The 20,870-nt window shown below is 40.3% G+C and overlaps 1 protein-coding gene across 3 annotated transcripts in view; it reads left to right on the top strand.

Annotated features, from left to right (window-relative positions):
- Positions 1-19,990, top strand: part of GRM1 (glutamate metabotropic receptor 1) — a 317,395-nt gene extending 297,405 nt beyond the window's left edge. The window contains exons 8-9 of one of the 3 annotated variants that reach the window (XM_029057822.1): positions 8,269-8,353; positions 16,263-16,327. In XM_029057822.1, coding sequence (XP_028913655.1) covers positions 8,269-8,329 — 61 coding nt within the window. In that variant the 3' untranslated portion in view covers positions 8,330-8,353; positions 16,263-16,327. Of the gene's footprint in view, positions 1-8,268; positions 8,354-16,227 lie in introns of all 3 variants that reach the window. The other 2 variants (XM_029057821.1, XM_029057819.2) reach the window with 2 other exon arrangements.
- Positions 19,991-20,870: the final 880 nt, after the last annotated feature.

Below are 20,870 nucleotides of genomic sequence, written 5' to 3'. Positions count from 1 at the left end.
TCATTTTGAAGAACAGTCATATGAATAAAATACCATTTTTAGGGATCCATGCTATGCAATCAGGCAAAATCAACAAGGGTGATAACAATAGGCACAACACTGTTGTAATGCAATTCTATGAAGTCAAAGATAATAATGACTAATTTTTTATGGCTTATACTGAACTTTAAAATGCTTATCTACAGCGCTCTGGTCTGGAGAATTAGTCCCATATAAAGGAACAGATTTCCTTGAGAGATCTTTAACATTAATATCTCTCGTTTTGCTGCAGGCAATGAGTTGGAATCGTGATGACCAAAGCTACGGCTTGATTAACCCCTCTGAGGCAAATCAATTCCCATAGTGTCCAGTGGTGCTTAGAAAAATGACATACCCTTCTTTTACTAACAACTGAAATTACAAGCCATGAGAGAGGGCTTTTTCTTACTAGTTTGCTCCTGCTCACAACTAACCTCAAAAATTCAGAATATAGCCTCAGTGTGTACAATGTATGTATATCTTGAACCTTGGATTGATTACAATTTCTAATAACTTTCAGGATCACATTTCTCAAAAGTCAGTTGTCTGGAGGATTGTCTGAGGAATTTGGGGATTTGTTAATTTTGTTTTCTGGTTATGTCCTACTCCAAAGTCCATGAAATAAGATGATTCAATTAAATGGTAAGCTAATAAAATAGTGCTCTGTTATTAAGTAAATAATGGCTTTAGTAAATTAACCTGTGTAACAAGAAAGCACCTGGGTCACCTGCCAGTAAGAAGAATCACCTCCCTCTTTGATTGGCTGGTTATATATACAGATTTAGATAGCAGAGTCCTGGAGTCTTTACACCAGTCTTGGAAAATTTTAGAATAATATTCTAGATGTCCTGGTGTTGGAACTGCCCTAGCTAAAATGGCTAGCCTTTCTTGCACTGGCCTTCAGCTCTTCTTTCCACAAAGAGTGCATCCTCAATGTAGCATCCAGAGCATTCTGGAACTTGCGGTTTAAATTTCTCAGAACGCTGTGGGGCTTCAACAACATCCTTCCCCATTTCTATGTCCTCCCATAGTCTCATGGTCACTAAGATGTCCTTATTTTCAACAAAAAAACCATGGCTTTATAAGAGTTGAAAGATCTCTTCCTTATAAGAATCTCTCCTACAATTACTGTCAGCAATAAGATATAACATCTGCATATCATGTATCATCCAGAAACTTTGTGAAACATTTCATATGTGCTATCATTTATTTTATGTTCTTTCTTGGTCACAAATGCCATTCCTTATTTTCAAAATAATTCCATTAAGTAGGGGCCATTGTTGAAAGCAACACAATTTTAAGGACAAGCTGTAGCATAAATAGGTTGAATGAGCTGCTAAGGTTATTCGTAGGGAAAGAGGCAAGTCTAGAACTCACCTCACTGCTCCTTCCCCTGGGATAACTGGAAAATCAAAGAGTTGGTGCTCCTGATCCCCACATTTGAGACACATCCAAAGCCATAACCACTGACTGAATAGAAGACCGAGTTGTTGGCTCCTCCAAAACTCCAGAGATAGCTTTTAGATCTTTCTGGAGCCTGGTAAGGAGGAGAGGGCAAGCAGTGGCTGGAAGTAGGAGCATGTCCCTACACTAATCTCATTCCGTTTTCCATTCTCCAGCCTCCTTATCTGGTAACTTTTTCAGAGCTAATCAGACCCTGACTCTTTAAAGTTAGATTATATTACTGGGTTATGTACCTATCCATCCCAACATTCCACAGTGAATGACAACTGGATGACACTTGCCCTCCTAGACATTCATCTTAATGGCTATTGATGGTCCCAAGTCTCTTGTATTTCGCCCTTAATCTTTCCGATTAACTCCTTGATGTTCTGTTCTACCCAAAGGTGAATACATTGCAGCAGGGTGTTAAGTGATTCTCAAGGTCCTAGGTCTGTCTTTCTTTGTACATAAGAAAATTCTATTTCAGGGAGTTAATCAGAGATTGTGGCAGGGTACCTCTGCTACATGTCACATTCATAAGCACAAGGAACAGCATCCAAACTCTTTATAGGTTTGTATAATAAAAGAAAGAATTTGTGACCATCAGCAAATCTTGGCTCTGAGACTGCTGAAGATGTTCAGTTGCTTTGAAGGTGGTTCAATTGATTGGATGAATTGGATGAATTGGAGAGGGTCCTTCAAGTGGATGAAATGAAGGGACCCTGGATGATCTTGTCCCTATTACTGGTGGACTGAAGTAGGACTATGAATTGGTTTTGGTTAAACTACTCTACATATCCATGCTTGAGGGGATGCACCAAGCACATTGGAAGCTAACCAAGAGCATCATCAGAGGTCCGTGCATCAGCTTTTTGGTAAGCAATACAATCAATTCAGTGCTATTTATTGAGCACTTACTGTGTGCAGAACAATCTACTAAGCACTTGGACAAATACAACAGAGTTAATAGACATGTTCCCTGCCCACAGTGAACTTAGAGTCAATATAACAAAACAGCATATTGATAACTGTGTTCTAGAAGCACATACATGTTCATACACACACACACGACGACATGAAGTTAATGACTATTTAGCAGAATCAGCAAGACAGTACGAACTATCAGCCTGAAGAAGTGGCAATCACCAACTAGCATTTGACAAATCCTCCACATCAAGGATTTCCATCAATCAAGACAGAGCACTATCACTGCCTGCTGGTAACCAGAAGGCACATTTCTCAAGATGTGAGATTAGGTAAAGTAGAACAAGATCCAATCTAGAAGAACATAATGTACTTTAAGATAAGAACAGTGTGGCACCAACTTGGCTTCAAGCTACAAACTACACAAAGTCTAGAGAGCAATTGTAGAATCCAACTTTCTAGACAACCAACTTTAGAGATGCCATGTATATACCATACATAAAATGAATAGCACACAGGAATGTAAACAATGAAGTCCTGGAATGCTATCTGACTACATCAAATCCATGATCATCATAATAATAATAATAATGTTGGTATTTGTTAAGCGCTTACTATGTGCCGAGCACTGTTCTAAGCGCTGGGGTAGACATAGGGGAATCAGGTTGTCCCACGTGGGGCTCACAGTCTTAATCCCCATTTTACAGATGAGGGAACTGAGGCACAGAGAAGTGAAGTGACTTGCCCACAGTCACACAGCCGACAAGTGGCAGAGCTGGGATTCGAACTCATGAGCCCTGACTCCAAAGCCCATGTTCTTTCCACTGAGCCACGCTGCCATCACCCTTGGCGGTTGTATATCCAAAAAGTCGCTGTATGGCAAACTTTATGCTGAAGAAACTACCAACAACAAAGAGAGAAGACACATTGTAAAGATACCAGGAATCCAAATCTCTGATAATGTGGCATACAGAAGGACAACTGGGAAACAGTTGCAATTGGTTGACCAATCTGGCAGTCATTATTAGAAATAGGGTGACTCTATTAGATCAAAAGTTCCAAGAAGATTGAAATACCAGGAGGAATAAAAGAAAATGGCTCAAAGCATACAGAAGAGCAAATGTCAAATTGCAACAAGGGATGGTATTTAACACACACACACACACACACACACACACACAGTTGGTACATACTCAAGGGATTTTGAGTCACAGGTCACTTTTACCAACCAATCCCTCACAAAGAATTCACAGATATTTCTCCAAACCTGAACAACTACTTGTGATTTTAGAGACAGGTCTGGGGAAGTTTTCTGCATGAAGGGAAAATATTTCCTTCTAAAGCAAATGAAACCGCAGTGCCTGTACACTCAAAATAAGCCAATGATGTGGTGGAATAAACAATAACCAAAAGTCTCATCTGTTATCACCCTACAGGGAGCTCTTAACTTCCTTTTAATTTCACACATCTCCATACTAAGGGAGAGATAGAAATGCATAATTCAGTATTCATATGAGGGAAAAGATGGGCCAGAAGAGTCTAAGAGACTATAAGCAGGTTAGGATTGTCCACAGATATTATTTGAGGTTTGGCTGTTGGTGTATTTCAATTTGCATTAAATGGGAAGAATGACTGAAAGAGCATTGGATGAAATTATTGGTTGCTCATGCTTGGTCTATTTTATGGACTCACAATGGTGTGATGTGACCACAGCTGAACAGTTAGCATGATTCCAACAAGAGAAAGAACTGTGATATGTTGCAGGCTTTTCAGAGAAAGACATGTCACAATCCCTTGCCTCCTCTGAGACAATGAAATGCTCTAGATGGCTCACCAGCTGCAACCTAAGCCTGGGATGGGGCTTTCACTTCAGAGTGAAGCTCTCCAATGTCATATTCCTAAAAGCAACAAACTGCAGGACACATTTATAAGATGTCTTGTTCTTATTATTCTGAGCTGCAATGGCTCACAGCAGATGTGCAAAAAATTAGAGAAAATTAATCAGACACTGTTGGAATATGTATTTCTTATATATCTATGGGATACATACACTTGTTTGAACATACATATTTGCCATTCTCTGCTAGAGTGGTTCATTCAGAAAATCCAAATCATTGCCAGGACAAACTGACCCAGAAAAACCTGAAGATTTTAAGTCGAATCGAAGATTCGATTAGACCGTAAGCCCGTCAAATGGCAGGGACTGTATCTGTTGCCGACTTGTTCATTCCAAGCGCTTAGTACAGTGCTCTGCACATAGTAAGCGCTCAATAAATACTACTGAATGAATGAAGATTGCCCAGGGTGTGCAGCCTGAAAACCAAGATGTACTTTTGGAGAGTCAGTGGGGAGAAACAGTACATCAATCAATCATTTAATGGTATTTACTGAGTGATTATTGTGTGCTGAGCACTGTATTAAGCACTTGGGAGAATACAACAGAGTTGGTAGACATGATCCCTAACCCCAAGAAATTCAGAGTGTACAGTATATGTGGTTTATCCTAAACCTGCCCCTCATGGAGGGGAACATAAATTTCCCCTAAGCCTTACTTCATGGCATGGCTTCTTGGGAATTTGCTAAACCAATGGGTTGAGGTAATGACTACCAGAGTAACCTGACTGTAACTATTCCAGATCATTAATACTGATAAAGGAGTTGTATAATTCCGGTTGTGAATTGTCTACATCTTCCCAACCTCACAGACTATGGCAATCTTCCCAAAAGGGCGATGACATCTCAAATAAATTAATGTAGTTGCTCAGTAGTGGTTACTATAAATGTTGAAGTAAAGGTGGCAAAATGATGTCCTAAGAGAGGTTGAGACAATCTGTAGCACCACTGTCTGCTGGCAAGGGCTTCAGACTGGAGATTTGGATACTCTGTTCTAATTCAGGCAGCCCTGTGGTTGGGCCAGAAGATAGAGCATGGCTCAGAAAACCAGGAGATCTGAATTCTGGTCCTAGTTCTGCCTTCTAGGTCAATGACATCAGTGATGAAGATTTCTGACAGGAGAATCACCTAGGTTGTTTCATGAGATGGACAGCCTAAACAGGAATCTTGAAAAACAGCAGCTAAAGTGGGTGGTAAATACTGTAGTGACTACCAAGGAAACCTTCTGCAGACTATTGGTTTATGGCACACCATCAGAACTCTGCTACATTCACATCAGCCGAGAAACACTTTTGTGGGCACTAAGTCATGTGCTGCTCCCTTGCCCACATATTCACTCACAATATTCTGTGCTACAGTTGGAACATGACTGACAGAGAAGAAAGAGTGCGAACAGTGTGGACCAAGCCACAAGTACTATAATCAATTTCTCCGCACAGGTTCTCAGACCTCAAGTCTAAGGACTGAGCTTCGTCCCTTATTCTTGACAGGAGACTTCATCATAGCTAGTCAAGGCTCCACTATTGTTTGGCATCAACAGTAAGTTTAGTTACTTTCTTTCTTTGCTTACTTTATCCATCTTTAATTGTGGAGAAGATGATATCCCCCTACTTATTTCACCTGTGAAAAATAATTTAGAGTCAGTTTGGGATATTACAGAGGCAAAATTACTTTCATGATATTCAGGGGCAAATACTTTGTGGGACCAGCATGCTGAGGATATGGGAATCCTAAAGACTAGACACCTCATATGTCAAGAAAGTCATCACAGACCATCAGAAAAAAGGTAAAGTTTGATGTACGACCAATACAATTGGAATACAAATATTATGGAACGGCTGCAACAGTGACTTCATTTAGAAGCACTTCGTTCTTCATTATGACAACAAAGTGTCCTTTTAAAAAAATCATACTAGTACTTTATCTTGAGCCATTAAAGATTCTGGCACAAAAACTCAGGTAATAATTAGGCTATAAGCCACAGTTTATTTTTCTTTTCTCACAAAGGCTCTTTAACATTATCTTTGTTTTCCTTGTGAATGACTGAATATAGAGTAGGGCCCTTATCTATCCTGGATTCAAACAGCTTCCAAATTGGTGTTATATGTTATTTTTCTTTAGCATACTCATTTGTGCTTAACTTGTGCATTTATAAATCTTACGACTTTTTCTAAGTCCTGGGTTGCTTATTAAATGTCACATTCATATACCATCCATCTTGCCTGTTCAGAATGCTTTGCTTGTCTTTATTCTCAATAAGTTCACTTGCTCAAGGGTTTTTTCAAATTACCCATATGCAAACATTAGTCTGTTTAGTTCTACCCATATCTGAACACCAAACATTGAACATGACGTGTTGTGACTTGAAAACATAACATTATCATCATTAGCAGCCTACATAGAAACAGAGCACTATGCTAGGTAGTTTGCTTCTAAAATGGCCTAGCCTAACAGAAAGAGTCTATTTCATAGGGTTAACCTACTCCTTTGTAAGACGAAGGCCCGGGTATTCTATACAGTAACTGCCCTTCACTTAAATTACAAAGGCATTTGAGAGGTATTGATTGATGGTACTGACAAACCAAGATAGGCATTGCACAGTTAGCTGAGTAATTGTAACTAATCTTAATTTGTGAGGGAAGAGGTTGCTTCTTATAAGTATATATGCCTCTAATTTTTAAGTCTCAAAGATCTTCTCCATAGGTTAAGGTCTCAATTCTTTTTTCTTCAAGGTATACAAATTTGAGAGTTATTGATGAAGAGGTGAGTTTTGTACTAAGTTTGATTTGCAGTCAAATGGAGCTGTTCTCACTCAGTCCCATCATCTCAACCCCAATCTTGGAGTTTTCATGTGCTAGGGGAAAAGATCATTTTTCAAATAGAGACCCAATAAAATCTATTCTTTCCAAGCGTAACCACAAAGATGTTTTTTATGGAAAAAACATAAGTTTGGAAAGATACGCACCTGGATACATTGTAGATGAACATGCTGACCTTTTTTTTTTTTTTTAACAATGGAAGTGAAACAGGGAACCCTGTAAATTCAGTTGTATCATTCTTAAAATATCGTACAAGTTCAGGATGTTTTCCAAAAGCTGAATATAACATTAAATTAGCTGGGAGGAAAAATAAATGTTCCCTCAGCTTTTGTTAGTTCTGTAGGAAGGGAGTCTTTCCTTCTCACACTGTGTAACACAGTGGGGATGAGAAGCAGGTGGTCATCCTGAGCAGCAGCGTTTGCTTCTGACAACCAAGATTCTCACATTTGAGATAGCTCTTCCTCTCCACCATTACATTTAAAAAATCGATGTACCCAGCATCTTGTATTTAGGTGATCGTTCTAAATAAATGGATTAAATTCCTTCCACCTTTAAGAGGCAAAAAGAGAGATGTAGTTGGGGAGAATATGGCTGTAAGGATTTTGGGGGGATAGTAACAGTGAATAGACTGGGAAATGACTTTCTCCAAACTCCTGAAGCTGTGCAATGAAAAAACATGGTGTGAGAAAAGGACTAAAGGAGAGGGAGCTGTAGTAAGATTTCTCTAATGGGGAGGGCATCCAGTGTCTGGGTGAGAAGCGCGCCCTCTTCACCAGGCACAAAGTGCCAAAAAGTACAAAGCAACATCCCAGGTGATGTTGGGGAAGAAATCTTCTGAACACCAAGAGCATGGCAGCAGCAAAGCCATCTGATATTTGGAGAGAAAAATGTTTTCACAAGAGGGAAGGAATCACAATTCCCCAAGAAGGGTCTTGCAATAAATCAGCATTCCAGAAGAGTGAAGAAATCATTGTTCCAGAAGGCAGGAGATGGCCAGGCAATAAAAAAGGATAAATAGAAAAATAAGAAAATGAGGAGGAAAAGCCATTAAGAGATCCAGGAAATCAAAAGGGGCCAATTCAGGGACAGGCACCCTTCTGAGTGGTATAATCACCATGTCTGTACATGTGTATAACCACTCACTGGGTGTCTTTTTCTTTTCAATCCTCAGGAAGAGGCAGCCAGAATTCTCGCCCACCAGCCAGTGTCCGTCGGCACATGTGCAGCTTTGAAAAATCCCACACTGCAGTGAATGTGTAAGACAAGCTGCATGACCAGTAGTGATTTACTCCTTGCTTTCTCTCTCCTGGGTTTCTTCATCCCTGACATTGAGACAGATGTGGTGCATGCCATCAAGGATGGGGAATTCACCTATGTGCCATGTTTTGCACACCTGACTTAATTTGATTGTCCATACGTTCTTAAAAGGACACTGTCAAGGTTTTTGGGTTTGGGTTTTTATATATATAATACTTTTCTGTTTCTATATAAACACTTTTATTTTCAACTCTCACTTGCAAGCTTCAGAGTGACATTTTACCTTTCAGCAGTTTTGTCAGCTTCTGCTTAGCAGATTCTTTTTTCTAATGTTGTAGCTGCTATGTCCAGAGTTTGAAATGATTCTGTCTGCGTCTAAGTATCAGCCACAAACTCAGCTTGTGAAATGGTTCCCTAATGTCAGCTTGTGACTTCCTTGTGGGAGATGTCAGCAGGAATGGCTGCTGCCTCTCCTCAGAGGAAGACAAGATAAGTTTTGTGGGTCCCTCAGAGCATGGCTGCTATATTTTCTTTTTTAAATTGGAAAATTTGCAAAATTTGTTTAAATTTGCAAATGTTTAAAAATACTTTTTTTTAATCAGATTTTCTGAATCTGATAAAAAAAATCTGCATGGCTGGCCCAGCTTTTGGCTTCAAGTTCTTGACAGTGTCCCTTTAAGTCAACACACGAACATGGAAAATGTTCATCATTGTACACAGTCTGTGGTCCCTTTTAGCTGTTCCTTTACAGCCTTTCAAACCCTTGGGAGAGTCAAAGGTACACATTCCTGCAGCAGGCGGCAGCCCACTGACTGGGTTTATGTGGCTTAAACATCAATTCACTTATAGATAGGCAGGTGTTGTTTGTGCTTAAACGTTTCCAGGAACACTGGGGAGTGAGTCCACTGAGCCTCGGACCTTCTTTTCGGTGGTGTGTATTGCAACATCTGAACTGCCTCCTTAGCTTCTCTGAGGAAACCACAATATAAATGATCCTGATCGCTATCAAATCATACCTCTTTTTTGGAGACCCGGGGAAGTCAATTCCCATTTATTAAACCTGGTTTGAGATAGTGATAAGGGGTTAATAGCCATATGCCACATAATCATGCTAGTTCAGCAGTTCCCAGTATCTGTAGCCTCTGTCTAAAGACTCTGCCAAAGGGTGAGCCTGCCCAGCAACAAACTCAATGCAACAAAAAAGCGGAAACCATGCAGCAAGTGCTGCCTGCCCCTTGGAAAATTTGCTAAGGACGGTTAAGTCTGCTTGGCATGACAGGAAGACCAGTTTAAGGAGGTTTCATGCACTCATGGACACATCCAAGAAGAGTAATTAAAGAATACTTAGAGCTTAAAGAAGGAAATCAAAGGAAAAGAGATTTATAAAGAGAGATTTGGCAGGCAACTTTGATCAAAGCAACAGATACCATAGAATGCAGAGGAGGAAATGCAGTTTTCCACAGGGAAAGGTTAAGCCCTAGGTGAAATAGGGAATGTCTTACCTGATTATCTAGTGCTTAGTACAGTGCTTGGCTATAGTAAACCCTAAATACTACATATAAATTGATTAAATCAGGCTGGGCCTAGTTTTTGCTCCACCATACTCTGACCACATAAATATAGACTAACTTGGATCAGCCTCCTCTATTTCTGTGAAAGGAAATGGGTGACCTATTTCTGGGGTAATCAATCCCTTCGCTTTCTAACCCACCAGGCCTGTGAAGTTATGATTACTGAACAACTTCTAGTCTAACTAGGCTGATTCAGGAAGCCTAAAATGACTGCAGGGTGTCCAAAATCCAAAGTCTACCTTGGAGATTTTGAGAGTGCCAGAATTATGCCTTGAATGGCTCAAAGTAACTCTGTCATCTGGTCCTAAGAATGTGTGTTTTGCCAAATTCATACTTAGGAAAAGGTAAAAAGACCCTGAATGAGTCTAAAGGAAGGATATAGGGGCTAAGATGCAGTTAAACATGCATCTTCATAATAGGAACAGTGCTGCATTTCTTAGGAACACATTTAGGAGACTTGAGCTGGGCTTAGATTGACTTTTTAGCTTCAGTGTTGATGATTAAAAACCCTGGCTCTGAACAGCTATTTTGCCTGAATCTTGGATGGAAGAAGCCTCTTTGGCAGCTTATAGTTAAAGAGGGGGAATTTAGAATTGAGAAAGCTAATATTCAAATAATTTTTTTTTCCTAAGAGGGGAATAATTTTGGGAAACTCCTTTGGTTTATTTCAATTATAAAATTTAGGTTGTGCACCTGGGGTTAAGTTACTATGCCCTCCAATGATGCAGCTCTGGTGGCAGAAGAATGAGCTCTGCAGCCATCTCATGTAGAACAGAAATGGGTTGAGCCTGTAACTGCTCCATTCCCATTAAATAGGTTTCCCACTGCTAAACAGAACAGACCATGAATGAAGGCAACATCTACTTAAAAAGTCTACAGTTTACACTTTCTTAACTGGATCTTGTCTCTAAGAATTGCCTTTGCTATAGGATAGGACCAAATTATCTTAAGAGGTTGTTACATTTATGGCCTGTGTTTAATATGTGAAATAAATCACAAGAGAGTACAGCTATGTGGAAGTTATGTTATTTTAAATTTGTCTTTAGTAATCACTCAAATTGTGAAATCAGCAATGCTATCCAGACTCTAGCAGCATCCTGGAAAACTTAACTTTCACTTAAGTTCAAAAAGCATTTTTCTGTCGCCTACATCCTAGAAAAGGTTTTCCAAAGGTTTTTTTGAGTGAGAAGTACTTGGAATTCTGAAATAAGTAAAACAGGTAAGACTCTTGGAAATTTCATGGAATGTGAGGTTGGCATCAGTGTGTTGCAAGTATGGAAGATCAATTTGATAGCTCCGATGGAACCAAAGCCTAATTCAAAGCCTCAGTTCTTATAGGAACAACTTCTCAGGCTAAACCTGGGTCACCGAAGTAGGATTTGGGTATTCTTATAACCAGCATTGTTCTTGGTGTGTCCCCGCCCCAACCCTACGACCACTTGGAAAGCACTTCCTGGAGACAGAATATTTAAGGTCCAGGGTCTACCATCTCAGTACAAGGATGCTGCATTGACCACTCACACTTAAACCTCACCCATATTAATTTATCTTTACTACCAAGACAGTCTTCCCCAGCCCCAACACTATCAATTGATCTGGCTTCCTGCTTTGCTTTCATTTTCAGAAAAAAATGCTTAAAGTTACCACGTTGCAAGGATGCTTCTTTTAACACCTTGTGAAGATCTTGATTTGTCTGTATGCAAATGTGAAATTGTTCCTTGGCTATTACAAGTATATTTGCCTTATAGCAAAGGCTCAAGACAATCTTAGCTACAACAGGAGCTTCAGGCTTAGCAGAGTGCTTGGCACATAGTAAGCACTTAAATAGGGTAACTAACTCAACCCTGTGACTCAGCATTGTAATTCCAATTTTAAGCCATTTTGAACGCTAAGCAGTGCACCATGTAAACACCAAATAGAAGGGATCACTCTAAATGCCTGTGGTGGTGTAATTCATTTACACCGGTCACCCTAAACTATTTCCTGAAGTGTGAGAAATATTGATTTGCTGGAGGTCTAAATTAGAATGCCCAGAATCAGCATGGCCTAGTGGAAAGAGCATGGGCCTGGGAAATACCATCATTATTAGTGAGAAGGACCTGGATTCTAATCCTGATTCTGCCACATTTCTGCTTTGTGACCTTGGGTAAGTGACTTGCCACTTCTCTGGGTCTCAGTTCCCTCATTTGTAAAATGGGGATTAAGACTGTGAACCCCATGAGGGACAGGGACTGTGTCCAACTTCATTACCTTTTATCTAACCTAGAGTTTAGAACAGTGCTTGGCACATAGCAAGCACTTAAATACCACAATTATTATTATTAGTAGTAGCAGTAGTAGTAGTATTATCTCGTAAAAAAAAGTTTGTATTTAGGTACTCATTCTTTCTGATCTCGAGGGACAGGAATTCGATGAGTTTCCCAAACTCAGCACCTCATGTCCCACCATGGTCACAGCAGACTGAATGGATATTGCCACTTGGTTAAAATCCGCAAGGTGCAAGGAGGGTTGAGTCCCTCAAATCTGAGATGGCTAAGGGATGGCAAGGCCTATGGCCAAAATTCATTAGAAGATGACCCATTTAGTTGTGCAGTAACCTGAGGAGGCTTTCTCAATCTGACTTCAGGGCACTCAACATATCTAAATAGATGAAGCAAGACAAAGAAGACACAGCGCTTCAAAGGGGGCTAGGTAGACAATTTAAATGAAGCACTGGGTTCATTATTCTATGGCTTTAGGGGTCATTCAACTAACTACCCCTTCCTTTTCAGCCCTAAAATTTAGGAGTCTAAAGTTATGAATATACATTTTTGTATAAATATATGTGTACGTTTATATAAAATAAAGTAATTGGTTAGGAATTACAAGCCTCATGCTTAATATGGAAAGTAATTTATTTATTCTATAAGAAATAGGCTCACTACATTTATTTAATCTCCTAAATAAATTCTGGAGGCCTGGTGAGGGCAGGGACTGTCTCTCTTCATTGCTGAATTGTACTTTCCAAATGCTTAGTACAGTGCTCTGCACAAAGTGCTCCATAAATACAACTGAATGAATGTTACTGTGTTCTTATTCACTCGTATTTATGGAGCACTTACTGTGTGCAGAGCACTGTAATTACACAGTACCCAGGCAGTAGAGACAGAAAAAGAGCCAGAGTCCAACATAAGAACAACTGTGGCAATCTCATCACTGAGATAGAAATTTGAGTACACTGGACTGGAGCAGAACTAATATGAAAATTTTCCTCTTGCCAAATGAATTTGGTAGATGGAGCCTCAAGGAGCACATGATATAATGGGCCCCTCATAGAACCTGGTGTCAGTGAGGAAAACAATCCATTCTGTTGACTGGGTGATGGATGGAGCAGGAGTGGTGTCACCTTAGTTTTCTGGCAAGGGGAAGAGAATCTTTCTGCTATTAGGTACGTAACTATTCCTCAGTTTACCTCTGCCATTGGTCTGGTGGAAACAGCACTGTTTTGGAAATCAGGAAGCCTGGGTCCTGGAAGGAGTCCTTCTTGTAGCTGACTACTGTTAATGAAAAACATACCTACATGTAAAAATGTTCTCCATCCCTGCCTATTTGCTTGTTGTGCTCTGTGCCCCAGACTGGCAGAGACAAAAGAATGCAAGTGGTGTTGCACAAGCCACTTGCACTGTAACCCATTCCTCTGTACAGGTTCTTGACCCTGAAATCTCAGGATTGAGGTACATCCATGGTTCCTGAAGGAAAACTAACATACCTGATTGTATGGAACATGCAACAGACCTGGTATCCCTACCAAAAATCACTTTTTGCCTTTAAGCGACACACTAAGATAGTATTTGTGTACAGTGCTTTTCACAAGGAACAGAGGGACAGAAAAACTCAAAGGTTTGGCATAGGGGAAAAGGGTAAGAAAGGAAAACTTCTGGCAAGCTATGCAGGGAGATGAAGATAGGATGATTTAGAGTTCTACAGGAGAGTGAGATAAATAGAAATGGAGAGAAAAGGTAAACTCAGGAGTGAAAGGAGAACTGGGAGAAGGGAGACGTGGACAAAACCTATATGTCAGAACCAGGAGTCTCTGTTGCTATTCTAGCTCTTATCTCACTGTTACCTGAGGTAAGTGACAGCACTTTTCTCGACCTTAATTTCTTTAGCTCTTAAATGGGGACAATGAGTCAGTCATCTCGACTACTTGATGGAAGTGTTCAGAGGAAAAGTCAGTGATTCAGTACTTGCCAAACATTTTGGCATTCTTGGAAGAAAGGATTACTGTCAATTCAAAGAATCCCTATTAATGCTGACATAGTGACATAAGTGTCAGTTTTCATGGTCAAACTCACGGCTGTACTAGCACTACCTCTAAGGATTCTACCAACCATCTGCTCTATATCAGGAAATTTTTCATTGCTTAAAACAATGACAGACCAAAATGCTTGTTAACCATAATTTAGTCCATTTTTGCACATATCTCCTTTAGATACTAATTCTTGGGCTCTGATGATTTGCAGTTATATGCTTTCCCTTGTAAGGATTTTCAAATATGAGGTGTCAAAACACTGCCTTCATCATAAACACTCAGAATGTTGTTGAAAACACTCAGTCATATATTTTTAGTCCCTATGTAAATTATTCTTTGTGGGCTTTTAATTTTGCACTTCTAAACAAACATATTCACATTTGGAAATCCCACATCCTTACCTATAAAAAAGTTTAAAAAATCTTTTTTCTTACCCACAAATTCCCTTCTTTCCATAAATGTGTTTGCAGTTAACTTTTTCTGTTGCTTTCATAAACACCCATTAACAATTACTTGATAAGAATTTTCTAAAAATCCCATACAGAGTAGAATGATTTTTGCCAGCAGTGCCTAGTTTTGCATTCACATCTCAAGCCACAGAAAAGTGAAATGGTTACATGGTAGAGCTGCCCAAAGCTAACACATTTTTTCAGAAATTTTCATTGTAATTATAGAGGATGTTGATACATTAATGAGAATCTAGTATTTTGATAAAAGGAAATGTCCATTTCTGTCAAAATGATTTCTAAGCAGTGTGAAATGGAAAAATTAAAGCTACTTAGAAATATGCACTTAGCAAATTTTCTTGGGATTGGTTGGCTGGAATTTGCCTGAGAAACCTTTTATTTCATGCAGATCTCTTTTTGCAAGAATTAAACATTGACTGTGAATTAAGATTGTAAACGTTGAAAATGTAACAAAACTTACTGAGACTCACCATCTGCTTGGTGCTTACGCGGAAAATAAAGCCAAGGCCCAGAGATTTCTGGATCATGTGATTCTAATCACCTCTATGTCAAAATGGGGGCTACTATGTCTAACTTGCTGCTGACTCTTCAGATCTGCGTGAGGAGTTTACAGTGAGAAGAGAGAAGAGGAAAAGAAAACATGCTGGAAACTTACAGGGTGATAATGCCCAATCTCACTTCTGTGTCTAACTCCAATATATTCCTCATAGGCTAAAGCAGGCATTCTTTTGGATCCGATTCCCTTTCAAAGTCACCAATCGAGTCCGTTGATTCCCCTCTCTCTGGCACCAAATCACATCACCCTATGTTAACTGTCTTGTTTTTTCAAACTATCGATCCCACTGTTGTGCAATGATGATGTTTGTCTGTAAAATGTATATTCATAAATGTGATTGACATCATTAAATTCATCAAGGGAGCAGGGATGTTGTTTTTTTGTCAACTGCTTCCATCTCTCTCCCCTGTACAGGTGTCCACTTCTGTGAACTATCAATACCATTTGCAAACCAGAGTTGACAACTCAGTGAATACTTTCCATGTACTCAACAGGGTTTTTAAATTCCCTGAAAGAATAAGAGTAACTGAATAGATGGGTCTTCATTTACCTGGTGCTGACACTAAATGGGGACAGAAGGTTTTATCTGTACTGCTGACCAGGTGCTCAAAGACTACAGATTAAGATTTGGGGATTTTTTAATTCATCCAACATTTTAGTAATTTTACTTTTATCCTTGAAGGTAAAATGAGCAGTGATAGGCCAAAGCAAACCCACTCCTCTTTAACACCCTATCCCCATGCCATTCTTTCTCTGGGGCTGCGGGGTCTTCTCCCTGCTGCAGCTGATTTCGGCAGCACTTCATGGCAATTTGGATTCTTAAGAGTTAACGACTTCCTAAAGTCAGTTTCACAATGAAAGGAAACTTTACTAATGGGAGGGACCAAAGCGGGTGGTGTTGGGCAGTCAGACTGTGCGTCTTAGGTTTATATGTATGTTTATTTGCCTGATGTATGTGCGAATAAATCCATCTTTATTTTATTCATAGTTCTAATGGCAAGTCTGTGTCATGGTCTGAACCAGGTGGAAGACAGGTGCCCAAGGGACAGCACATGTGGCACCGCCTTTCGGTGCACGTCAAGACCAACGAGATGGCTTGCAACCAGACAGCGGTGATTAAGCCCCTCACTAAAACCTACCAAGGCCCAGGCAAGAGCCTGACTTTTTCAGACAACAGCACTAAGACCCTATACAATGTGGTGGAGGAAGAGGATAGTGAGCCAGTGCCCTTCAGCCCACCCAGGAGCCCTTCTATGGTTGTGCACCGGCGGCAGGCAGCTCCAGTGGCCACTCCACCCCTCCTGCCCCATGGGATGGAGGAGGAGACCCAGCTGTTCCTGCCTGAGCCAAGCAGCCCCCGGAGCTTGTCCCCTCCACCACAACAGCAGCAGCCGCAGGAGCCCCAGCACTCCCTCATGGGCCAGCTGCAAGGGGTGGTCAACAAATTTGCCACTGGCATCCCTGACTTCAACACTGCTCTTGTGGTCCCAGGGGGCCTGGGCAATGGTGTGCGGAACCAATACCAGGCCCCGCTCCCCCAGCAGCAGCTACCAGCCCCACCCCTCCAGCTAAGCATGTTCAGCGAAGAGCCCATCTCTCCCCCAGCCGAGGAGGGGGAGAGTGAGACGTTCAAGCTCATCCAGGATTATGTGTATGAGCGGGAGGGGAACACGGAGGATGATGAGCTGGAAGAGGATGATGTGGATCTCCAAGCCTCCAGGAAATTGACCCCAGAGGCCTCCCCAGCACTGACACCTCCATCGCCTTTTCGAGATTCGGTGGCTTCGGGCAGCTCAATCCCCAGCTCCCCCGTTTCAGAATCCGTGCTCTGCACACCCCCTAACGGGACCTACGTCTCTGTCATTCTGAGGGACTACAGGCAAAGCTCATCCACCCTGTAGAGGGTTGGAGGCCATCTTACCGAAAGCTAAGGCAAGGAAGAGGGTTCCGAATGTTGGGCAGTTTGAAGACAGATGGGAGCAGAAGCGCTGTCGAAGTGGAAAGTGAAAAAAGTGGGGACGAAAGAGGAAAGGGGAAATCTGTCATGACTAGTCCAATGGAGGGGAGGAGAAATTCTGCATCCCGCATTCTGCACTACAAAAGATCCATCTGGAGGCTCCACTCCTTGAATTACTCAGAGGGGCCCGGAGGCCCCCCAAGAAGAGAGGTATTCCTTCAAAGCACAAACCATGATGGCATACGGTTATTTGAGCAAAAACATAAAAACACAAAGGAAGAACACTGGAGAAACACCTTCGCATGAACAAACCCAGGAGCACGCAGAAACACATACACTGGCACACATTACATTGAAGCAAACTTGAAAATGGAAATGAAAAGTTTTGCAACCATTCATACTATCACACTTTCTAGCCCTCAGTCTGATGCAGAAAGAAGACATTTAGGCAGTCTGAGAAGAGAGCCAGGATGGTGCTACCATATCTAAAGGTGGTACAATGGTCTCCCCACAAACCCTCTTTCTTCTTATCCCCATTTATGGGTCTGCAAAAAGTGGAAGGGTCCAGTGGAGGCATTGGAACTGGGGCCTTCATTTTGCTCACTGCTCCAGAGACCCTGTCAGCCACCCAAGGCCACAGAAAGAGGTTTGTGCATATGCTGCTGGTTGTTTCTCCATTTAGGAAGATGAAGATGGGCAGAAACACATTATCACATAATGCTTCGTCAGAGAGTCAGAGAGGTAGGAGGCAGCCTGACATTTGGAAATGATTCTGTCGGCACTATCAGCTCCTCACATTTGATAGTTTTCTTTGGCTGATTTTGAAAAAGGGCCAGAATAAAAGCAGACTGTAAAGAGATGAGAGCAGCTCTGCCAAGGTATTTGGATCATGCCAAGGGGCTTCAAGTTGTCTTTTGTGAAGAGAACAAACTGTGAGGCTAAACTGTTATCCTCCATTTTCCGTAGCAAATAATAATTACCAATTGACCATGTAATTTCACTGTTTCTCTGTGTTCCTACAAAACAAATCCACCTTTGACAGTAGTGTGTGCTCATAGCAATGGTGACTATTTAAATGAAAAGCAATTCTTTATTGTTCATTGATGTCATTGTAAAAACAAGAGTGAGTGAGTGTCCATGTGTCTGTGTATGTGTGTGTACCTATACTAAACGAAGTAATCACCTACTTGCCCCTGGAAGACTGTCTTACAGATATAGTATTGATATTTTTATGTTTGAAACATGTTTTATATAGCAGTGTTCAGATCAATACATTAGACCTCAGAACGTTTGTATGCTGTGCTCAAACATTTTTCATACTCAGCTGAAACAGCTGTTATCCTGATAAGGGGAAACTTATTTGGCAGGTATTTTATGGAAATCTGCTGTTAATAAAAGTGCTTTGAGAATTTGTTACATGAAGTGTTGGCAAAAATGTGGCAGCAACAACAAAAGTGAATGTTTTGTCACTCATACCCAAGCCAGTATTAAACTAGAGGGCAAACCAGAAGTAGTCAGACTATTTCTAATTACTTAACATTTACACTGTACAAGGTTAAACCTTCCATCCTTCAGTGCTTAAAATAAGTATGGGTTTCCTGCTTATCTGTGATTTCTTCTGTCTCCTTATCATTCTCTCCTGCTTATTTTTCTCTTCCATTTCCAGACTTTTATTTGCTTCTCCATTTATTTGAGAGACTTGACAGATTATAATATCCATTTATGTGCAGTCCTGTCTCTTCACTCCTCTCCCCTGTCGATTTTGCTCAGCAGATACTCTCCGGTTGAGGTGACTGTATTTCTAGCATGCTATGATTGAGATGGTTGAGTGCTATCATTATGATGATAAGATGAATGTTCACACTACCTAGTGGTCTGATTCTTCAATAGTATTTTGAAGTAACCTCACACTTTCCCCCACTCCCTAGTATGGGTTTTTTGTTGTTGGTTTTTTTGGGGTTTTTTTGCTGTTGTTTGCATCTCTTTCTCCTTGGGAGAATGAGCTCCAGGCAAACCCAAATTCAAAGCCCTAGCAAATATCTGCAGTGGTAGATCTGATTAGCTTCCAAACATCAATTGATTTTCTAAGTCTAGTGCTATATTTCATTATCCTTTTTACTATGAAATGCTGCCAATATCACCGCTTCCCTGGTATCTGAAGCTTGAATCATCTTTCCTTAATGAAATGACTATTAAGCTTTTGGTGGATATCTGAGATCTCAGGACTGGAAACTGAACATGGACGTCTATATTCTTATTTAGATGAAGCAGACTAAATAAAGGAAAACTTCAGTGATGTCTGGGTGGATTTCTACACACTGGAATGGTCTCTATTATTAGTTGAACATATTTTATTTTCACTGCCATATGTCTTCAGTAGAATAGGGTTTCTGCTTTCAAATCTTTCTTTTTACAGCATAGACTAGATGCGGAAAACAAGTTCCTGTTACACAAATGTCATAAACTGACAATTTATCCTGGGTTACTGGTTTAGGAAATTTGGTAAACTCATTAAGCACTGACAATATTATTACTATTTAATCATATTATTATCATGAGTAGGGGTTTTCTCGAGGTTCAATATATGATTAGCTATTAGTTTTGTAACTGTTTAAAATTGGAATGTTCACATACATACAGTATACCAAAACAGCAAAAACTACTCATCTTAGATTATGTGTTTGTGTAAGCTACTAAGCTTCTTGTAAAAGTCCTTTATTTTGGCTTGATAAAAATTGCCTTTTGTCAAATGATCTTGATAATGCTGTATAATAAATATTTTCTATTTATTATATTTTCTAGTTATTATAAAGATCATTAATTTAATTTTATGATAACTGCAAAACTGATCCTAAACAAACAGTGGTATTTACTGAGCATTTATTTATTTATTGTGTGCACAGCACAGTACTAAGTGCTTGGGGGAGTATAATGCACAAAATCATTCCAACATTTACTGTATATATACAGCAAAACTGAAATATGACTATGGCAAATCTCTCACGATGAAGATGAAAGGAAAGATACTTGAGAGAGGCCCCAAATTTATTCTGACCTAATAGTCTTTTCATGTTGTAACAGCTAATATCCCAGTCACCACTGGTAAGATTCCCATTTTAGAGTATATTAATGATACTTAATGTAGCGAATTGTGTTGTAAAGATTTCTCAGTCCCACTCTGTTTCTATCACCTGTGCTTATAAAGAGCTATACTTGGTGCTCAATGTGTAAAACATCATGTTCAAGAGCCAACAATGCATTCATAGGTAAAGACAGAGATTTCTATTTCTCAGTGACTGTCATTCATACTCTCTTAGCAATTATAGTGTGCTCTGGTCCATGTTAAGGAATCTAATCCTGGGGGAATCTGCTCCAGTGGCAATGGACCTCATGGATGACCAGTTTCTAGAGGAGGCCTGGGAGGCCAAAGAGTTCAGAAAGATATTTTGCCATGCCCATTCTCTCAAAACTGGAAGAAGCTTGGGAGACTTGGAATGGAGAGCAGGAGGGAGGCGTTCCCATCAGGGAGAACTACTTGTCAAGAGTTTATAGAAGGTGGGTGAGGATTTAGGAAGCACCCAAAAAGAAAAATAATGTTGGGACAATGAAGGAAGAGTGAAATACAGAGATAAGACCCAAAGAAGAAGGGATTTCCAAGCAACAGAACACAGTCA

This window comes from Ornithorhynchus anatinus, chromosome 2 (genome assembly GCF_004115215.2).
Source record: "Ornithorhynchus anatinus isolate Pmale09 chromosome 2, mOrnAna1.pri.v4, whole genome shotgun sequence".
NCBI classification, from domain to species: domain Eukaryota; kingdom Metazoa; phylum Chordata; class Mammalia; order Monotremata; family Ornithorhynchidae; genus Ornithorhynchus; species Ornithorhynchus anatinus.
This window is presented reverse-complemented; position numbering and strand designations above follow the sequence as displayed.